Consider the following 22,888-nt stretch of genomic DNA (forward strand, 5'->3'; position numbering starts at 1 on the left):
TCCAGTTGAGTTTGAGTATTTTTTTTTTTTTTTTTTTTACATCCTTTTGTTTTCTTTTTCTTTTTTGGTTTTAATAAATTAAATAGTATTTACGCTCTAAAAAAGGAAATGAAAAATTTTGGTTAGTTTTTCAGAAAACAAATTTCTACAAATATCAGTTCGCACTTTTGTTTAATTTTCTTAAAATTATTTGTACTAAAATTAAAATTGTACAACACTTTAGTATATCAAGAAATTTCAAAAGAAGTCTTTTTCAAGAAAAAGCTGTACAACTTACAAATTAATGAGTAACAAAACACAGTAAAACGTTACATTATGACTTTGTAACTTGCTATGTAGCCACATTAAAACACACACCAAACCACCACCTAAGTAACAAAGTAACATTTCACAATCCATTGATTTCAGAACAATCCAAATAGCTTGGTTGGAGCGGTTCCTGTGGCGCGGTACTTTGCGGCCATTTCTTCGGCTTTGAGAACATCTTCTCCGCGTTTAGCTTCGGCCATAGCTCTCTTCTCTTCAGCTTCCTTGTGGATTCGAGCTATTTTGTTTTTCATTTTCTCTGCGTACTCTGCTTTCTTCTTTAGTAGTTGCTCCTATTACCATTCCCGATTTAATTAAGGGGCTAAATTATAATAAGAATCTAAAAAGACGTACGGAAAGAATAATAATGAGTTTATCCTTTTTAATTACCTCGATCTTTTTTAGCTCAGCTTCCACAGAAGCTTTCTTGCTGTTTTCCCAAGCTCCAACGTACGAAAGCTTCTTTTGAGCTCTGTTTCATTATTTAAGTTAATAAATTAGATTATAATACTATACAAAATATATAGGGAACAAACAAATAAAAAATATCATGGTATTATTTATTTTTGTTAAAAAAGGCTTTTAAACTTATTTAAGAAAAGTAGAACTGATCACTTGTTCTCCACTTTGGATTTCTCGGCCTCTTCCCAAGCTTTGATGAGAGAGATCCTCTTATCTTGCTCGAGCCTTACCAAAACAGCATCTTCATACACACACACACAAAATTATCAGCAAGGAAAAAACAAGAGAAAAATTAACTATTATAATGCGGTATATATACGTAAAATTAAATTAGCCGAATCATCTCAATTACGTATTCTCTTTTTAAATATATTTTCCTGATTACGTATCAATCATTATCTAAGTAATTTGTTGTCTTGATTACCTCGGTGAACTGAACCTTCTTTCTTCTCTTCCGCAGCCTCTTCTGCAGCGACGACAACAACAACACAAAAAAAAACAATTGAAAAGGTTTAAAAACTATGACAAAAATAACAATGTTTTGTCAAAAAAATCATTGTTAACACGGCCAAGAAAAAATAAAATTATAAACAGAAATTAAACAAGAAGTAGAACAACAAGTGTTATAAAATATACCAAAATTGTGAACAATAAAAAAAAAGAGATAAACAATAATATGAAATAGTTGTATATGAAAATTTAAATGATTTGTTACTTGCAGCGACGACGAGAACAATAGTTTGGAATCGTCTGACTTCTCCTCCGTGGACAGCGGTGTTGAGTCCGACGCGTTGGTTTTGGGCTCTGTGACTTTCTTCTGCTCCTCTTGAGTCATGTTGCCTTGTGGTAGGTAGCTACGATATTACAACCGATCAAATATCTGATAATAATTCTGATTAGTTTTCATATTGTTATCGGAAGTTTGATTATTTAATAGAGATTTCTGTAAGCATAACTGTAGATACGAAAACTGAGCTGGACTAAGCAATGTCCTGTCTTTCGTTGGCATATAATGACTTTTTAATTTTTTTTCTTAAACGCAAATATTCGTGACAGAAGAAGAAACAAATGCTACTCTTTCCAGTTTATCGTTGTGTGCACGATCATTATTGTTTTACACAAATTCCTAAAACGCACCCATTCACCCAACTAATAATGATATTTAATTTCAAAATTTTAACCATGTTTTTTTTGTGTGTGTATAATATAATATTAATTATATAATTATTGCTGATGATGAAATGTTAGAAATTATTTTCCAGTTTCTCATGTATATTTCTTTTTGGCATAAAAATTACTTTACAACAAACTAAAAAATCTGACACGTCGTGATCACGTTGGCAGAATAAAGGAAAAATGACAACTAAGAATAATATATATAAACCAATAAGCAAACAGAAAAAGCTCACCGGTCATGCACGTCCAACCACTCTCTCGATTGGGAGGAGAACAGGTGAATCCAATCAATCACATAAGTCCGGTTACCCTAGGGTCCACCACTTTTCTTTATACAAGTAGTTTCTGCTCACGTCGTGGTAGATATAGGCATATAGCGATGGTAATATATAGCAATGTTTTAGTTTTTAGATGAGGAGGTAGTTAAAAAGATGAGCATATTCGATCAAGGTTTAGAGTTTAATTAGGCATTGCATATATATGAATAAAATAAAGATGGGTCAAAAAGGGAAATGAACTAAGAAGTTTTTACGCGTTTTTAAAAAAAGAAAAGAAAAAGAAGACATGCATCGCGATGCAATCCACCATTTTCTTATATTTTTGTATTGTTGGTCTTTCTTTGTAATCCACATTGCCACTCATGCGGTTTTCAAACATTCTTCATACATCATATATAGTAATCTATTTAATATAGATTTTGGTTATAATTGATAATGGTGGAACTGATTTATATTTTTATGTAATTTAGGATTAAGACTCCTAAAATTGAAATCTTTTCATCTATAATTAAAAGCAATGGATTATAATTATCATAAGGGTCAAATGTAGCCAAATTAAAATAAAGAGAGCGTTTAAATGTAGCCTCTACTATAAATAAAAGGATATGGAGCCGTGCGTTTGTTTTTTATAGCTCTCGCTTATTTTGGTAAAACCATTACCCATCTATAAATTAAGCAACTTATTCCTAATCTTTGTTCAACTTACGACATTGACTATCATCTTTGATAAACGCCTTTGATTACGTATTCAAACTCTGAATTTTAAAGGTAAGTAATCAGATATTTTTCTCTATTTTTCAATAATAAGTATAAGTCTTATATGTTATACTTTCGATATTAAATAACGGACGATGATTCATTTGTTTTTCAGCGATGATTCGGATAAATTTTTGCATATTAGTAGTTTTGGTGGTATTGGATTTTCCGGTGATAGAATCACAATCACTCAATAGCAGTGAGACATACTCAGCTCGGGATCCTACACTTGGTAGGGATTTTGTTGAAAACGTGGTTTTGGAGTGCCGGAAACATAGCGCGATTTTGACGGATTTTGGAGGTATTGGAGATGGAAAAACCTCAAACACGAAAGCATTTAGAGAAGCTATAAAAAACCTTAGTTCAAAAGCGGCCGATGGTGGAAGCCAACTCATTGTCCCCAAAGGGAAATGGCTCACCGGAAGTTTCAACCTCACGAGCCATTTTACTTTGCACATCAAAGAAGGTGCAACCATCCTTGCTTCTCAGGTAATGTCTATGTTTAGGTTGCTAGGTTTATAATAAGCCTCTCTCTATATAGTAACTACACATCTATATCCCAATTATAATCAGATATTTAATAGCGATATTCATAAAATAAATAGATATGTAGATACAAAGATTAATTAAGTAAAACCTCTATATAAATTAATAACATTCTTGATCATGATATATTATTAGTTTATTGCTATACAAATTAAACTGAAAAACTAATTTAGGATTGAAGAAATATACTAATTTATTGAAGTACGTATCAGTGTATTGTATTCTCTTTGGGATAAATAACATTTGGTTTGAAACAAACAGGACGAATCTGAATATCCCATGCTTCAAGTGTTGCCGTCATACGGAGATACAAGGTTTGCTAGTTTAATCTACGGAAGAAACCTAACTGATGTTGTTAGCACTGGTAAGTGGTAATTAATTAAGCACACACACGGGAAAAATATTAACATACATCATACAATTTAATAGGCATTCGACCTAATCAAATGAATATTGGTTTATACAACCAAACGTTTATTCGTTAGGTGACAAAGGGATAATCAATGGACAAGGGAAGTCATGGTGGGCAAAGTATCGAAATGGTGGTTTCAAGTCGATACAAAGACCCATGTTGATCGAGATTGAGTCCTCCAAAAACGTTCAGATCTCGAATATCAATTTGTTTGATGCTCCGATGTGGAGTATCCACCCTTTGTATTGCAGAAATGTCATCATTAAAGATGTTAAAATATATAATCCTATCGATTCTCCTAACACTGATGGAATCAATCCAGGTATATTGTCTACACAAAACTGATATAACAACATGATTTTCTATATTATTTCTGTTATAGTTAACATTAGAATAAATGAAATGACCAATCTTTATTTTTATAATCAGAACGTATTAAAGTCTTGAATGTTTATAATATACGTTTGCAAAATATGAAAACGTCTGTTTTTCTTTTTTTTTGTTACGTATTATTATGAACGAAACTGTCTACAATCAAAATGTATAATTACCACTGGTTCCACAGATTCTTGTGTAAACACACTAATAGAAGACTGCTTCGTAATCTCTGGCAACAATTGTGTCGGCCTCAAGAGTGGAATCGCAGGTGTTACGGCAATCCAAATGCTTATGATCCGACGGCTCTCATGCATTGCCCCCAACGGTGCAGGCGTATCTCTAGGAAGTTAAGTGTCCGGAGGAATTTCAGGTGTAAGAATCGAAGACGTAGATCTATACAACACACAATCCGCTGTCAAGATTGAAACCGGTGTGGACGGCGGCGGTAACGTTCAAAATGTTTGGGCTCGGAGGCTCATGATCAAGACATCGAAATACGTTTTCTTGATGACTGGATCAGACAAATCAGTACCAAGAGGTGGATACAATATTTCCAAGTCCAAGCCGATCGTTACCAATATCAACTTCCGAGATATTAAGGCTGAGAATGTTACCACCTCGGCGAAGCTCCAAGCGATGAAAAAGCAATCCTTTTACGAGTATATGCATGTCGAATGTTAGTATATGGCTTTCTCCGAATGCGAGTAAGCAGCAATTCCATTGTGTGGATATCGTCGGAAAATCGAAGAGCGTTACGCCGCAGCCATGCAGTTTGTTACCGGATACGGGACTTCAGTTTGGGTGTACTTTTCCGACGGAAAAGATTCCTATTGAGAATGTTGTATTAAAAAGATGCCGTGCTCATATTTCCTAGATTAGGATATGCAACATGCGCAGGTTTATGATTTATATAATCCATAATGGTAAAATATGAATGAACTAAAATGTAACATTTGTATATAAAAATTCAAGAAACCCAGGAGTTCATCTTTTACGTTTTTGCTGACGTTCAATAAAGGCTTGCTTGCTGAAGCATTTGTAGAAGACAAATTATGAAAATTTAGAAACTGGAAAGAAATATTAACTAGATCCAACATACAGTTTTATATCACTTAATATTATCATTATCAGCACCAATCAAGAAGTCATAAGAACTTTTACAAAAAAAAAAAAAAAAAAAGTCAGAAAGAAGGTTCGTCTTTTTTTTCTATACATATGAAGACAACTGCATGGAACTTTTAATATGTATTATTTACTGTGGTTTCATATTATACAAAGAAAATCCATGAGTATAAGAGCGAAATACATTGACCCATGCAAATTTATCTCAACCCTAAGAATGTCTAACGTCTAGACCAAAGTTTAATAAATTTACTAGGTACCAACCCGCGTTATTTGCTGGATAAACCGATTTAAATAAAATATTATAGTAAAATTATTATTTGAATTTAAGATTATTTGTGTAAAATAAAATATGTAAGTAGAGTTTATTTTTCGTTTATTTAAATTGGTGTTTATTTTTTGTAAATTAAGTTTTATACGTGAAATATTTAAACTTGGAAAAGAATTTAAGTTGGTGTAGAAAATTTTGATATATTTTTGTGTTTATGAAAATCAAATTCACATATTATATGTGTCACATCACTATACCATTAAATGGATAAAACAATTTTTTTTTGACATAATTGCAATCGGAAGATAAAAGACTATATTCCATAATGTGTTTGGAAATAAATCTATAAATATATATGAATCTCTTATGATATCTCTCGCAGACAATTAGACATATTTCTTTGTTCTTTCTTTGGTTCTTAAAGGTTAAAGTATCTTAAGGTAAACAACAGATTCTTCTTCTCATTTTTCCTCCAAAATAATATTGTCCTAATTTACTTGTTTGTCGTCGTAAACTTCTTTATATCCGCTAATAATTTGCGTTATAGCTCGTTATGATCAGATCTATAGAAGATCAAATTATCTAAACCAATACATCACGGAAATATTAATATGATTAATTTAAATTTTCAATATATCATCGTCACTTTTAATCATCTATGTGCATGTTTCTATGTTGTGTAGATGATTAGGCCGGTGTTTGCTATACTAGCCATTTTGGCTATATTCCATTTCCCGGCAATTGAATCCCGGAGTCACCGGAATTTGGGGAATTCCAAGATTGAGTTCCAAGCGTTGAGATGTCGGAAACATCAAAACTGACTGATTTTGGTGCGGTTGGAGATGGAAAAACTTCTAATACAAAAGCGTTTAAAAAAGCCATAAGCAAGCTCAGCCAAATGGCAACCGATGGCGGAGCTCAACTCGTAGTTCCTCCCGGGAAATGGCTTACCGGAAGTTTCAACCTTACCAGCCACTTTACTTTGTTCATCCAACATGGTGCTACCATCCTTGCATCTCAGGTAAGTGTGTGCTTTAAATCCGTTTCATTCATATTTCTAAAAACCAGTAGTAACCAAACAATAGTTTTGTATCAGTTTTTGGTTTAGGGTTTGATGGATCCGAGTTAAACGTCTTTACATTTCATATACCATATCAAGCTATACTGATTTGACCAAATCAAACTGTTCCTAATGAATCAAATTTAGTCTAATAGAGGGTTTTGACGTTAGAACTTAGAATTCTTTTCTGTAAGCACCTCACCCTACTATTTTTTTTTTTTTTTTTGCTAAGTAAATATCATATAAAATGAAAAGTTTTGGTTTTACAAATGAGTACCAGCTTTAGGTTCCTTCGCAAAAATAAAATAAAAAACAAGGAAGCAAAGTTAGAGTGAAAAGGTTGAACCGGTTGATGCAAACTTCAGATAATCCAGAGACTCAACAGCTTCTTGAATTTCCTGCGATGGTTTCTAGCATGGATGGTGTTGATGATCTCTCGGTTGATGGTCTTGAAAACAACAGCTGGTGGGATGACTTGAGAATTATGGAGAACATTGTTTCTCCGCTTCCAGATAGCGTAGATGGTGACTTGAGAGACAATTTTCCGGAGCACCGACGGAGAAGAGGCCGTGCTGAGCTTGATCCAGGAGAGAAGACTTTCCCAGTCTCGAAATTGAAGTGGAGTAAGTCTTAGTCTGGACTGCACAAGGTTCCAAATTGATTCGCTGAAATTACAAGTAAGCATGAGGTGGTCTCGAGTCTCATCACTCGTTGCACATAAGCAACAAAGTGGAGAAACCTGCAGACCCCAGGAGATCATCCGAGAGCGAGTGGGGAGTCTGTTCAGATGAGATACCCACATGTGGAAAGAATTCCTCGGGGTAGCACCTTTAAACCAGATCACAGGTGACCAGTCTTTTTTAGGTTCTCTCTGTCTTAGAGCCTCCCACGTCCTTGAAGAAGAGAAATCGTTGCAGTCGATGTTGTTGACTATCCAACCGTAGGAGTCTTCAAGGTCAGGGTGCAGCGGGAGTGTTATTGTAGTGAGATAGGTATGCAGGTCAAGGGCTTCTTGAGATCTTGGGGAAGGTAGTCGCCAGGTGGCTCCTTCGACGGCATCGGCTACCGTGGCTGCTATTGGGATACGCAGGTTTCTGGGACCTTCATCTCCCAAAAGCTTTATTAGGGGGCCAAACGGACTCCAGGAATCATGCCAGAAACTGGCAGATAAACCGTTACCAATAGAGCACTTTAGGAATCTCTCTGCAATCGGTCTAAGTTGTAAAAGAGATCTCCAGTTCCAGGTGTCATTTATGCCTTCTTTTATATACCAAAATGCTGCTATAGGGCCGTTTACGGATCCTGGGAGGTGGTGGTGCCTGTGCCATTTAACCCAAAGGGACCGACTGTTTGAGAATAACAACCAAATGAGCTTGAGATTGAGAGTTATGTTCCAGTCGGAAAAACTTCTGAAACCAAGGCCACCTTCATCCTTTGGCAAGCAAACTTGAGACCAAGCTACTTTTGCTTTGTGAGGATTTTCGATACCTCCAGACCAAAGGAAACAAGAGCACAAAGACTCTATTTCTTTGATACAACCTTTCGGGAGCCTGAATGTAGAGATCCAGAAAACAACAATGCCAGAAATGACTGAAGCTAGCAGTTGGAGCCGCCCTGCAAAAGATAGAGTCTTCACAGACCAGAGGGTGAATTTACTCTTCACTTTCTCCACAAGAGGGGCATATTCGGCGGTTTTGAGCTTGCGACTCATTAGGGGTAGCCCTAAGTACCTTATAGGCAATGAAGCTTGAGGGAAGCCGTATTGAGCAATCGTTGATTCCTCGGCTTCAGTCACTCCCGCGAGGAACAGCTCAGTCTTGTCTACATTCATGTTAAGCCCAGACCAACCAGCAAAATCATCGAGTATCTCATTTATACCGTATAAAGAAGAGATGCCTCCATCGAAGAAAATCATAACATCGTCCGCAAACATCAGATGAGTTATGTTAAGTTCTGATGTTTTCGGATGATGAAAGATATAGCCTGAGGAGTATCTTGATGAAAGGAGCTTTGAGAACACTTCCATTTCAAGAACAAAAAGATAGGGTGACAGGGGGTCACCTTGCCTTAGGCCTCTCTTACTCTTGAAGAAACCTCCAGAGACTCCATTTATAGCGACAGAGAAAGACGGAGTGGTGATGCATTCCTCGATCCAACTAATAAAGATTTCCGGCAGATTGATACCCTTTAGAACTGATAAAATGAAGTCCCATCTAACCGAATCGAAGGCTTTCCTCAGGTCGACCTTTAGCATGCCGCGAGGGTCTACATTTTTCCTGTTATAGCCGTGAACTATTTCTGTGGCAAGCAACACATTCTCCGAGAGGTTTCTCCCTTTGATGAAGGCAGATTGGCAGGGGGAAATGACATCCGGGAGTAAAACCTTGAGCCTGTTTGCGATGAGCTTTGAAATGACCTTATAGAGAATGTTTAAACAGGAAATTGGTCTGAACTCTGATGGTTTCGACGCATTCGGGATCTTTGGGATCAGGACCAACGAGGTTGCATTCCATTGCTTGAGGAGCTTTCCTGAAGAAAAGAATTCTGTGACTGCTGAGATGACCTCTCCCCCGATAACACTCCAACAATTTATAAAGAATTTTGCTGGATATCCATCTGGCCCGCTAGATTTATTTTTTGGCAAAGAGCAAAAAGCCTCTTTGATCTCTTCCGAGGAGAATTGCTTTACCATTTGGTTTTGTTGATCAATTGAGCATTTGAAGTCCAGGAGGTTTGTGATGTCTTCCTGTGTGAATGAGGCAGGTGAAACGACACTTCCTAGGAGGTCTGAAAAGTAATCCACACAGATGTCTTGGATGCCCTGAGGAGAATCGATTCTTTCACCGTTTGCGTTTTCCAAAAAGTGGATGTGGTTTATCGCTTTTCTTGAGTTTACCATCTTGTGGAAATACGCAGAGTTACAGTCTCCATCTCGCAACCAGGTTATACCTGCTCTCTGGCTTAGGTACTTCTCCTCCGCAATGACCAGGAACTGCCATATTCACTCAGCTTCGATGAGGATTTCAGCATTAGAAGATGAGGGATTTGAAAGCAAGGTGGCTTGGTGCTGAATCACTATCTCGTGTGCTTCTTTGACTCTAAGCTCAATGCCCGAAAAAATTTCTCTACTGAAGTCCCGAATGATTTTTTTCAGAGCTCTTAGCTTTTGTGAGATACGGAACATCTCAGAACCCTGAATATTGAGAGAAAACCAATTCTGTCAGATAAGCTCGATAAAACGATGGTCCTGAAGAAGGAAAGTGAAAAGCTTGAAAGGTCTCTTCTGCCTCTGACGATCAACAGAGAGAGTGATAGAAAAACAAGCATGATCCGAGAAATCTGGCTCCCCAAAAAATGCAAAAGAAGATGGAAAATGTGTAGCCCAAAGATCATTTACTAGAGCTCTGTCTAGTTTTTTTGCAACCGGGTATTGTTTTCTTTTGTTCCACTAGGTGTAAGAGCAGCCTCTGAAAGTAAGATTATGTAGGGAAGCATTTATAGGTGGAACCGAACCGGACGGTTGTTAATGCATACACTCGTTTTAATGCATTTAAGATGTGTATCAATCAAGCACCTCTCCCTACTTGATTGATACACATCTTAAATGCATTAAAACGAGTGTATGCATTAACAACCGTCCGGTTCGGTTCCACCTATAACTGTTTTGACAATCATAGGACGAATCTGAATGGCCAGTGATCGGTCCATTGCCATCGTACGGGATGGGAAGAGACGGAACCGGAGCCGGGAGATTCAACAGTCTCATCTCCGGTACAAACTTAACCGACGTGGTTATCACCAGTAAGTTTCCAACACAATCACTACACACAATGCTGTCAGATTATATAATCAAAAAATTACCGATTCTGATTTTGATTGTTTTTCTTGATTATAAAGGCAACAACGGGACGATCAACGGACAGGGACAGTATTGATGGGATAAATTCGAAAAGAAGCAGTTTAAGTTGACAAGACCGTACTTGATCGAGCTCTTGTTCTCTACAAACATTCAAATCTCGAACATCACATTGATCGATTCGCCGTCGTGGAACATTCATCCGGTCTATTGTAAAAACGTCATTATCAAATCCGTCACCATTCTTGCTCCCGTCACTGTTCCTAACACCGACGGAATCAATCCAGGTAATGTTTAGTTATCTCCTACGTGACAATATTATTATCCTACGTGGCACATTGTTTCATCCTCTGTTTTTGTGTGTTTCTGTTTCTTGATCATCCAGATTCTTGCAAAAACATATTGATCGAAGACTGTCACATAGTCTCCGGAGACGACTGCATCGCTGTGAAGAGTGGTTGGGACCAATACGGGATCAAGTTCGGAATGCCGACGAATCAGCTCTCTATCCGACGGCTCACATGCATCTCCCCAAAGAGCGCAGGAGTAGCGTTAGGAAGTGAAATGTCCGGAGGAATCAAAGACGTTAGAATCGAAGACGTTACTCTAACGAACACAGAATCAGCCATCCGAATCAAAACCGCTGCGGGGCGTGGGGGTTACGTAAAGGACATTTTCGCTAGGAGGATCACAATGAAGACGATGAAATACGTTTTCTGGATGAATGGAGACTACAACCAGCACCCTGACAAAGGTTACGATCCTAAGGCGTTTCCGGAAGTTACTATAAACTACCGTGATACGACGGCTGAGAACGTGACGATGTCTGCGAGTCTCGAAGGGATTGACAAAGATCCGTTTAAGGGTATTTGTATTTCGAATGTGACTATGGCTTTGGCGGCTAACGCTAAAAAGGTGCAGTGGAATTGTACAAATGTTGCTGGAGTTACGAGCAGAGTTAAGCCGGAGCCATGCAGTTTGTTGCCGGAGAAGAATGAGAACTGTGTGTTTCCGTCCGATTTGATTCCGATTGAGAGTGTTGTCTTGAAGAAGTGTTTTGTTTAGAGTCAAGTCTCACAGATTAAGATGAGATTTAAAAACTATATGAAACTATATAACAAAATATATAAAATATAATATGATATGATATTTTCCATAAATTCAGAGAATCAAGCTAGCAACAAAATCGAACATTGAATGATTAAACACTGATGAAACCAAAAACAGATCCTTGCTAACACAGAAAAAAATAAAAAATTAAATCCAAAATATGATAAAGATAAAAAGAAGAAAATAAGATTGTCACTTCTTTTCTTGTTTCTCAACTTCAGCACCTCTCTTGGCTCTAGCACCAGCATATCTCTTGTTCGTGCTCTCTAGACGGATCTCATGTCAGAGGTCAGCTTCACAAGCTCCATTGTTGGCTTCTCACAGGCCATATGCATGTAGTCTCCTTGGACTTGTGTTGCATTAGCCAACTCTTCGGTGAAGAATCACCAGCCTGATACACAAACACAAACGACATAACTAAAAGATTAGAACCAAATCTAATCCAATGATCAAGACCAGTAAAAATATCTTGGAATTTGGAAGAAGTACCTTGGCATTATGAGCACCACGCGGGAAGATAACCAACTTAGCCTTGTAGGATTTTAGCCTCTGGAAATTGGATTGAAGACCTTCTAAAGATCGGTTCTTGCGATGATGGTCAAGAGAATTACCTACTGCAGGAGCCAACTTCTTGGGGATATCAGCAGCCTAAAGTTGATTTAAGAAATTAATAACAATCTGAACAACATCCAACTTGAAACAAAATACAAAAGCTATAAAATGAAGAACAGAGAGATATTACAAACCTTGAGCTCTTCAAGAGTGAATCCTTTACCGGTTCTGATCCTTCATGTTGTACTTAAGAGTCTGACCATTCACAACAGGTCGGAGAGTCTGACCATGCACTGGGACGGGGGAAGATCTTCACAGCCTTTTTATGCCTCGCTGAGTAAGCAAAGAGAATATAGTGTTAGTGAAACATCAAAGTTTTCTCACTTCTTTTTGAAGTGTCGTCCATTGGGGATGACATTGTTGTGCTTCATTTCTTCACCACAATCTGCAAAAACAATAACAATGGGCAACATGTGAATTCATGCATTTAAAAAAAAAAAATACTTAGGCTCAATACTCAATCAAATGACGTAACACACTGCAAATTTAAGACACCTCAACAATGCTATATAGCTAATTAACATCAAACAAGCAAAACATATAATAACTAAGGATCTAGAAAACGCTTATTAAAATCAGTACTACACTAGGGAGTTTTCAACATCGTCAAATCAATGAAAAAAAAACACATCAACGAATCCAAATTAAAACTCGGAATAAACGCAATAACGAATGAGCTAGCACAACACATGAGATCGAAGTAATTAAGAGAGGACCACAAAAACATTACACAATTAGCAGATCGAATACAGATGAGTACAACACAATCGATGACACGTAGAGATTAAATAATAAAAAAAGAACGTCACTCACACGTAACATATCCCTAGATAATTTCCCGCTAGGTTTATTTATATTTATATGTTTTTTCTGTGGGCAATTTTATATCATTACTAGATTTTAATCTGCAGACACTACTGCAGACATATAATTTTTATTATAATTTATATTTTATAGGGCAATTGACAAAAATAGCACACATTTAAGTTTTTGTTCCAAAACTAGCACACACATTCAAATATTCCAAATTTAGCACAAATTTGTATATCATTTAAAATAAAATATTAAAAAATTAAAACAATAACCTCTCTTACATCTGAAACAAAATCGTGACATTGTAACCACCGTGTTCTCTCTCACTCCTCCCTCTCCGTCGATTCCAAAACCAAATGCAAACGATGTACCACTGACGAACCCAATCAGATCTGAATCGGAGGTGAGTCATCATCGGTCGGTGTATCATCGTCGGTCAATCAACGGTGGTATCACGTTCACGTATCAGATTCATGATTCTTCTTCTTCCCCGATCATCTTATTCGTCTTTGTGTCACTGTTCATCATCTGGTCTTCCTAGTGTAAGCTTTATATCCATTTTCACTTGCTATTCTTCTTTTATTGTAGAAATTGTAAGCATTGTAACTTTTATATGTATGTGATTTTGACTTTTCCAAATCCCTAAAAACCTAAATCACCATATTCTTATCAATTTAGTTAGGCTAGTATTTGAGGACATAAACAAATCAAAACAAATCAGAACTTGAGATGATTCAGTGTTGGTTTTATGTGTGTATGATTTGCAGTTGTAATTTTTATGTGTGTGTGATTAGGATTATTGATTATGGAAGTCTCGTTCTTTCTTACTTGAATTTGTTGCAGAAATTAAAGAATCAAGTTATTGTTGACTGTAAAATAATTTATATTAGTCTACTTGACTTGGTCGTTTTAGTTTTGTAAGAACAAGTTTATTGTAAGTATATTTGCGACGAGTCTTGAAATTGGATGTTCTTGTTACTTATTGAGATGATGTTGGAGCTGAGTTAGCCCTAGCATGCACCATCAATTAAGCTTCTATCTTTGTGTTGTTAGATTTATATACTACCTAATGATAAATTTAAAGTGTGATTGCCACAGGATTTGAACATTGCCCATCATACAACATTTTTAAAAAAGAACTCAGTTGTCTTATCTCTTATGTATAATATGTTGTCATCATTATTGATTGTTGCTTGTGTCTTGTTTATTGTTTGTTGCTTGTGTATTGATGTGTTTCTTAGTCACATTTGAAAATTCAGGAAACATTGTTGCAAATTCAGAAAGACTTTCATGAAACATATTCCCTGTTTTCATTTTTATTGCATGAAATGGGGATTGATCATTGCTTGTTGGAGTTTATCTTATAATTCTCTTAATTGGGGAGATAATAGTATGTAATTCAAGATTTGCTTTAGTTAGCTTCTGATTACAAGATAGTAGCAGTATTGCAGTAGTTGTGAAATTGTTCTCATAATCAGTGCATCTAATGCAATACATGATGTTCTTGAATTTCAGGGAGACCGTCATGAAAAGAAAAAAAAGAGCATTAGGAAGGAGTCATTGACGTTTAGCAAGAACTCCTTGAAATTTAGGAAGAATTTATTGACGTTTAGGAAGATCTTCCTAAAACATCATGTTGGATATTTCTATTTGCTACCTTTATTGTAAAACACCAATATGCGCACATAATCAAATCATTATACATCACTAATGAAGTAATATGTGATACAATAAAGCAAAACACATATAAAGAGATTTAAAAACACATTTTTTAAAAAATTAGGAATGATTCAATAGCTTTTAGGAAGATGTTCTTGAATTTTAGGAAGACCTTCCATAATGACGAACTCAAACTTCCACTTAAGTGCCCATTTTCCTATCTTCATCATCAACTCTGCTTTGTTCTTGAAATATTTGTCATCATGTATATCATCAATCACTTGAATTTGCAGGTTGTATGTCTCTGAAAAACTGTAGCAAAATCTAGTTGTAGGTTCTTCAAGTTTAAATATGATTGACACCTTAAACGGAGATGCGAGATCACAATGAAGTAGGATGGTCATAATATATTCAAGTTTAAAATTGTTAATTTTGCACTAGTGCCAAACCTGCAAACTACAAGCCAAAGAAGTCGACGACATTGAAACCAATGACAATGATGAACTTCTCTTACTCTTATAAATCGTTTCCTCATCTTTCTCCACTCAACAATCTTCTACAGAACACCAATTCTCAAATGATTGAATGATGTTTAGGAAGGATCTTTTTAAATTAAGGATGGTTTTCCTTAAAACATCATAAGCATCTCTGTTGCAACCTGAACGCTCAGATAGTCAGATACAACTTTATGACATGGCTTTAGGTGTGCATTGCCCAACCCAAAAAATCAACAAAATCAGTCTAAACACACATTAACATGAAAACAGATTCAAAAATTGATTAACCAAAGCTTTTTACTTGTTCCTGTAAGAGGAATTAAATCATCCACAATGACTTTAACTCCCATCTAAGCAAAAAACATCAACGAAGGAAAGTGTAAAGCTCATCACTGTTACAAAGCACACCGTCATTGTCCATATCAAACAAAACCGCTGATACTTTCCCCAAATCATCCATCGTAATTGTACTCGAAGGATTCTCCGTCGCCGTATTCACTATCATAGATGACAGAAGTGTCGTAGCTTAATTAAACTCTTATCTTCGATCGGAATCTGGTGAGTGAAGATGTTATTGATGTGGATTTTATTGTATTGGTTTCATCGATCGATTTTGACACTTAATTGAAAAGATATGAAAATCTGAGTTCAAAATCTTCACCGCAAGTTTCGCTGGAGCTTGGAGATCTAAGATCGTCAATTTGATTTTAAAAAAAAACAATTTGTTATTTAAATTAAATAATAATCTCAATATACAAATGCTAGTTTTGGAAAATTTGATCATGTGTGCTAATTTTGGAAGAAAAACTTAAAAGTGTGCTATTATAGGGTATTTCTCTATTTTATATGGATTTAATTCTGGTGTATCCCTATCTCAAAAATTCTTTTCTATATTATCCACTTTAATTCTACATACCTCTGTACTTTCACAATAATTATAATTCTCAATTTTGCCCTTTTTATTTTTGTATTATTTAAATAAACTAGAGATAATTGAATATATTAAAAAAACAAAAACAAAAAACTAACCAATCACAACTCATATATTTCTCCAATTCAAAATCATTCGACCCACAACCCACAAAAGACAAAACTTCCACCATTGAAGCTCGATCCTTTTATGCTTATTGGGTAAATCTTGTTAATTCTCTTTTGTTCAAGTCTATTAGAGTCAAATTACGTTTATAATTTATGTAGCTAGTGGTTGAATCGAACTAGATAGAAATTAGGTTTTCTCGTTTCTGCAGATATAGGTAAAACATATATTAACTGGTACAATTGGGACAACTGAAAAAAGCAAGAACTGGTACTATGGATTTCAAGAGAAGATGTTCGTCACGCTCTTTTGATGAAAGCACTTATTGAGCATGTTACTTATTCTGCATTGGCTGATTAAATATATATCTTTGATGATGATGATCTTTTGTGTTATCTAGAATGGAATCAAACTGAATTTAATGTAGTGCATATCGAGCTGGATAAAGATGACGAACAAAATCAAGGGTGTGAACAAAATCGAGTTGGTGAAGCTTGTGAAGTTGGTAAAGTTGCAGGAATTTGTAATGCGGAGGAGTTGATTTCAAATGCAAAACCTTGTATTTGTTATGATATCATAACAATTTTCCGTGATTAGTTTCTATGTAAGTGATGTACGTAACAGTTTTTGTTTTGTATTTGGTTATAAGACTCGATTGTTCTGTTTTTGGTTGCAAGATTGATTTCTGCAGTTACGGTACAACTAACTGTAACATGTACAACTATAGGGTACACCTACGTTTAATTTAAAACTCGACAATTTTCATACTCGTGGTACAACTACGGTACAACTATGAACTTTATAAGTACTACAAATTAAAATTCAACTAAATCCATCTATTTATATGTTAGTGAATACAAACATACACAAAACAACTATAGAGCAAATATTATGGTCACTTTGACCATGTAAATTTTATGGTCACTTTGATGGTCCTACATAGAGCAAATATTCCTAATACTTTGATAGTCACTTTGCTATTTCCATCCAAGTAATTATGTCAAAACATGTAAATTAGTTTTTTTAGACATATTATCTTCTGAAATTGTATTAAATGTATTATAATTACCTAATATGAAAAGTACAACTATAAAAATTTAATTTATTATAAGGTACTACTGGTAATAAGATAAAAGTAGTAATGTACAACTATGTTCATGCTTGTACAACTATAGGTTTGAAGTACAATTACATGAAAAATTTGACAAAATTTTATTATTTTTCAAAACATGTGTTAAATGAGATTCATTTTATTATTATTTTCACTTACCATTTAAAACATGCGGTAAATGAGTTAAATGAGATTCATTTTCATCCATATTTAATTTATCAATTTCATTTTAATTCATTTTTTACATAATTTTTTTGTTAATCCATTCAAAATTCACTTTTAATACACATTTTAAATAAATTTCGATAACTCATTTTTATTAAATGGTCTTAGTTGTACCTAAAATATCCCAGTTGTATCTAAAATATCTCAGTTGCACCTAAAAATATCAGTACCAAAAACATCTAAATAGCATCCAAACATCTAAACTAACGTCAACCAAAAAAAGTACCAACATTAATCCATTACAAAAAAATACCAACAATAATCTATCATGAGTTGCACACACATTACTTTGCAGGTTTACCTTTCTTTTTTCCCCTATTTTCCTTTGTATACAGACTTTTAAGGTATTTTGAAGGTTGGCATGTTATTCATTTTTTTAGTACAAGTCTTCAGCTTCACCAACGTTCATCCACCGCTTATATTTTCAGTTTCCATCTCATCAGTTTCTTCCCCTGTTTTAGTTTCATCTTTTTCACTAGCCACCTCATAATTTCCTGCTACTGCATTTGTCGAAGCTTCATCAGCCTCTTCTCTAGTTGCTGCTTCATCTTCTTTACCAGCCACCTCGTGATGACTAGTTGTATTATACCCATAGTTGTATCCATCGTTGTACAAGAAAACTTATTTGTACCAAAACACAAAGGTCTCTGTTCCGCTCCTACACAAAAACCAACCAAAATTTCATTCTGGAGGATTGTTCTTTCTCCTTTTCTCACAATTTATACTGTTTCACGTTTTGGGTGGTATTGATATAGGTGGGATTAACAAAAGAAACACAGAATTTTGAGAGATTTTGACTCTAATTTTGAATTTAAATCATAGTTTACAAACCCTAATTTCAGATGAGATTTTAGAGATTTATCTTTGAAAGAGAGAAGAAAATGGAGAAATATATCATATTTGATTAAGATTGTGAGAAAACATATGGGATTTTGACCAGAGAAGAAAGGAGAGATTGTTAAAAAAAATTTGGTTCACCGGAGAAGAAAGAAAGAATCGAGAGAAAGAAGATAAAGTTTAGATCCGATTTTAATGGATAACGGGTGTAACAAGTGGATAATCCGAATTAAACTGGTTGGGTCAATAATTAAAGAAATTTCTACAAGTTTTATGGTCTTTCACCAATTTTTTTCATTAAAATAAAATAGAAAATAAATAAGTTATTATAGGAGGGGAAACGAGAAAAATATTTTTGAGATAGGGGCACACTAGAATTAAATCCATTTTATATTGTATTTATTTGTTAAATATTGGATGTTTTGTAAATAGAATAATAACTAAATTTTCCGATTGTTGTGCGGCTAAATATTTATATTATTTTTTTAACCCGCAACACACTTCATGACCATTTGTTTGTTATATTTAGTTTGTTTTGTTTAGTGTTTGATATTCTATTTTGATTTTTAATTATTATAACAAAAAATAAGGGATCTAAATACATAATCAGTAATTTATACGCTGTGATTAAGTCACATTTTTCTTAATGATTTAATTATTTTATACAATCTTAGTTAAATCAACTTAATTTTATGTCAAATATTCTAATAGTAGTATTTATAAATAATTAAGTGAGAATTTAACTCGTGTTAACAAAAATTTAATAATATTTTATGAATTCCAACATGTCCTCTTTATAACTTATCTACTATATAACCACATTATATAGTATTTTAGACTATTTTTAATTTTACATATTCGTAATAATTAAATTTTTATTATGTTTATATATGTTAATTATGATATTTAAATAAATGTCAATCGAAGTTTTTCTTATGTTAAGAATCAAAACTCACAGGTTTTAGAAAATAAAATGAGAATCAAATTGTTGTTTTCTTTGTTTGCGAATGATTCATATATTTTCAAAACACAACAGAATGTGTGGTTAAATGTATGAAAGTTTCTATTTCCATATTTATTAATGTAATTTTTTTAGTTGAATGAAATGTAAAATATTTAGGAAACAAAATCTGGAGTAATGTTAGTTATGAAATTTTTAAGGGTTAATGTTGTAAATAACTTTTTAAATAAACAAAACTAAAAAAGCATAACACAAAATGTACTTCAAAAATGTTAATATAGACTAGAATTTAACCTGTGATACACCACAGAACAATTATTTAATTTTATTTTTAATGATGTTTGATTTAGCGGTAATTAATTTAGTAATAAAACTATATATTTTTAATTTTTAATATTTTTTTAATATTTAAGCGGTGATACAATTATTCTTAAAGTATTATAATTTCATCAGGATAAAACACTAAAATTATGAATTATAATTGTTTATATAATATATAATTAATCAGAATATTTTTTTTTTATTTAAAATAATACTATTATTGTTTTGTTTGATATATAATTATTTAATTTAACTAATTGTTTATTTTTCAGTGTATACAGTTTAATATTGCTTTTTCTATTTTTTTTATTTTGCGACTTATATATAGAAAATAAATTTGCTAGTAATAAAAAATTTAAATAGAATTAATTAGTTTCTATAAAGAAAATTGATTTTGTCAATTTACCATATTTTACTTATTGCTTTTAGTGTCATTTGTTTTGGCAATTTCCCCGATTTTGTTATTGATCGTATATTTTTCAGTCTAATTTCGTTTGAAAACAGATTTCGAATCGGATAATATTTGTTTAGTTCATGTGTTGTGATCCAATTTATTCACTCTATTTACTCAAAACAACATATACTTTACTTTCTCATTCCAACATTAGTTATACAAAAACAAACACATCAAATCAAAGCTGGACATGGAAGATGCACTGAAAACATATTTTGTATACTTAAAAAAAAAAAAAGATTACATAATGGTACAAGCATGGGGATTATCATCGCTAAACATCGAAGCCGCGATCTCATCGCCGGCCACGGCAACAGAGTAAACCGCAGGAGTGTGGAAGAAAGTGTGGACACCACCGGTGGGATCCGTACGGTGTGCGTCAGAGTAATAGTGGTTGGTCACATAAGAAGGATATTTGTAGAAAGAAGCAAAATGGCTATTACCTAACCGGTATGGCCACAGTTCAGCCGCTTTACCGGCTCGTCGTACCGCTTTCAGTACCTTCTTCTCCTCTAACCGGTATCCTCGAGCTGTCACTTTTTGGGTTTCCATCTCCACTTCTACTTCTTCCACTCCTGCATGTAAACCAATAATAACCAGAGAAATTAATTAAAAAATCTGACCATGCGAAGTAACCGGAAGTTGATGTTGATATTAATCGGTTCATTATGGTTTAAGATTCGGCTGAGATGTTTAAATTCAGATATATGAACCAAACTCTAATCTTAATTTTGCTAAACTTAATTAATCTGTTCTTAAAATCTAAGAAAACAAAACAAAAACATATCAAACTAAACAAATCTAAAACTTAAATTGGTTTGAATATGTAAGATATTGATTTTTTTTTTTTTTTTTTTTTTTTTGAAGAAAGAATATGTAAGATATTGATTAAAATCACAAATACAATGAGAACCGACGTTACAACGATTCATGTATTGTTTTTAATAGTCAAAACTCAAAACAAACCAAAATCCGTATGAGCGAGCACTCTCACTACTTAGATTGAGCCAAAAGAAACATACTAAAACGCAAAAGCTTTCAATACCTTTAAGCTTGAGCAGAGTCTTCCTAAGCTTAGAAGCACATCCTTCACAATCCAAGTTTGGAACTCTTATCTCCACTGCCATCTACAAACTCACATTTCAGCTATACATATATGGATTATATAATCGAATGACAATAAGTAAGAAGAAAGGAGTGACATAGATACTCACAGACATGATCTTATCAACTCAGTTCAAGCTTATAATACTTAGTTCTAGAGAATGAAGCAGTGTGCTCAAAGGCTCCTAAGTGTGTATGCCTATATATATAGGTGGATTCTGTATATGCACTGTGAATACAGATTAGTATATTCGTATTTTATTATAGTATATGTTATAATGGAAAGGGTTCTTGGGTTGTGAAATAGGGAGACAAAGGAAGAACACAGCACGCGTGAAATAGAAACAGAAAAGGTGTGAGTGTGAGCTTTCGGTTTTCTTCTCTGCCCCCAAATCATATCGCTCTCACTCTCTTCCAATCTCTTGTAATTAATATTACTTTCTAATATTAGTTAGGCATCGCAATATTTTATAAATGGTTTATTAGTTGATATTGATTAATGGAACAAGAAAACAGTCCCTACTATAAAGCAGATAATGAAAATCCGGATTTATGCAAAGCTTTTGTGAACCCATCACTTTTTTTTTTAGTTCAAATATCTTATCATGTTTTAATAGTATATACTTTAGAAATGAAATAATGTCGTTCAAATAATTGAAAAATCTTATTTAGAAAATAACAAAAAACGAGAAACCTATAAACTATATTATCCTTTTTGGTTTATTGAGTTTTATTAAATTAAATGCAATTTCTTGGAGGCAGCATGATTCGATGAAGTAAAATTACGTATCAAAGAGGGTTTCGATTAACTCAATTTAAAGTTCTTGACGATGAGGGTTTAAAATTTTAGATACTTGACTTTCATTGATACTATTTTAGTTTTACCTCATAATAAAACTATTCAACTTTTTGTGAAAGAATGTAAAAAAGCAAGAGCGTATAGTCTCATTTTTTATATAAAGTTGTGATTAAAGGTATGGACATGGATAGTTATTAAGCATGAGCTTTAATTCAAAAAATGTCAAAGAGGGAGGGCACTCCTAAAAAGATTTGTTAATCCATAATTCGATTTATTTGCTTTTCTCTTCATCATTCTGTTTAAGAAGAAGATCCAAGAAGATGATGTGATATTTGCAAGTGCGGAGTACAAAAATTTCCTAAATATATGAGACCTAATGATCCATTAACTTTGAAATTAGTTCTGAATATTCAAACATAAATAATACCTCACTTAAACACTAGTATTTGACTATTTCTGATATATCAAGGCTTCCGCGAACCCTTTATTAACAGTGAACTCCGACCAAGACAGCTCTACAATGTAAATGTCATGTCGTAACCAGATCGTCGACAGTACTATATGATATTAAAACAAAATCACTTAAAAAAAGGTGGTAAACAACATTGGTCCATTTTCTCGAAATGACCACATGTGTAGTAGTACTCCAATCCAATTTTGCTTTATTGTGGTCCAAATAATGCTCGGTTTGTTAGTTGTTGCCACTTTTTAGAAAAAAAATTGATG

General features: G+C 34.0%; 2 protein-coding genes, 1 long non-coding RNA gene and 3 pseudogenes across 5 annotated transcripts; 3 read left to right on the top strand and 3 right to left on the bottom strand.

Moving 5' to 3' along the window:
• Positions 1 to 225: 225 nt before the first annotated feature.
• LOC104698977 (remorin 1.4-like) lies at positions 226 to 1,731 on the bottom strand. The gene is made up of 5 exons (XM_087453108.1): positions 1,502 to 1,731; positions 1,193 to 1,250; positions 922 to 1,009; positions 697 to 778; positions 226 to 599 (listed from the first exon to the last, which is right to left on the bottom strand). The coding sequence occupies exons 1-5, from the start codon at positions 1,601 to 1,603 to the stop codon at positions 405 to 407; spliced, it is 525 nt and encodes a 174-aa protein (XP_087309234.1). The 5' UTR covers positions 1,604 to 1,731; the 3' UTR covers positions 226 to 404.
• A 1,140-nt stretch (positions 1,732 to 2,871) lies between these two features.
• LOC104791118 (putative polygalacturonase) lies at positions 2,872 to 5,305 on the top strand (annotated as a pseudogene). Its single transcript, XR_015560173.1, has 5 exons — positions 2,872 to 2,990; positions 3,094 to 3,467; positions 3,786 to 3,888; positions 4,010 to 4,258; positions 4,502 to 5,305. The product of XR_015560173.1 is annotated as a putative polygalacturonase (transcript).
• A 5,113-nt stretch (positions 5,306 to 10,418) lies between these two features.
• On the top strand, positions 10,419 to 11,783 carry LOC104791119 (putative polygalacturonase pseudogene; annotated as a pseudogene). The gene is made up of 3 exons (XR_015560176.1): positions 10,419 to 10,568; positions 10,665 to 10,910; positions 11,009 to 11,783. The product of XR_015560176.1 is annotated as a putative polygalacturonase pseudogene (transcript).
• Positions 11,784 to 11,925: 142 nt separating this feature from the next.
• On the bottom strand, positions 11,926 to 12,723 carry LOC104791120 (large ribosomal subunit protein eL13y-like; annotated as a pseudogene).
• Positions 12,724 to 13,454: 731 nt separating this feature from the next.
• Positions 13,455 to 14,869, top strand: LOC147942657 (uncharacterized). Its single transcript, XR_015559592.1, has 2 exons — positions 13,455 to 13,700; positions 14,674 to 14,869. It is a non-coding gene; the product is annotated as an uncharacterized LOC147942657 (long non-coding RNA).
• A 5,499-nt stretch (positions 14,870 to 20,368) lies between these two features.
• On the bottom strand, positions 20,369 to 21,861 carry LOC104791121 (heavy metal-associated isoprenylated plant protein 31). The gene is made up of 3 exons (XM_010516931.3): positions 21,474 to 21,861; positions 21,305 to 21,386; positions 20,369 to 20,834 (listed from the first exon to the last, which is right to left on the bottom strand). Exons 1-3 carry the CDS (start codon positions 21,477 to 21,479, stop codon positions 20,500 to 20,502), a joined length of 423 nt encoding a protein of 140 aa, XP_010515233.1. The 5' UTR covers positions 21,480 to 21,861; the 3' UTR covers positions 20,369 to 20,499.
• Between the last annotated feature and the right edge of the window lie 1,027 nt (positions 21,862 to 22,888).

The sequence above is a fragment of the Camelina sativa genome, chromosome 6, assembly GCF_030686135.1.
Source record: "Camelina sativa cultivar CO46 ecotype springtype chromosome 6, ASM3068613v1".
NCBI classification, from domain to species: Eukaryota; Viridiplantae; Streptophyta; class Magnoliopsida; order Brassicales; family Brassicaceae; genus Camelina; species Camelina sativa.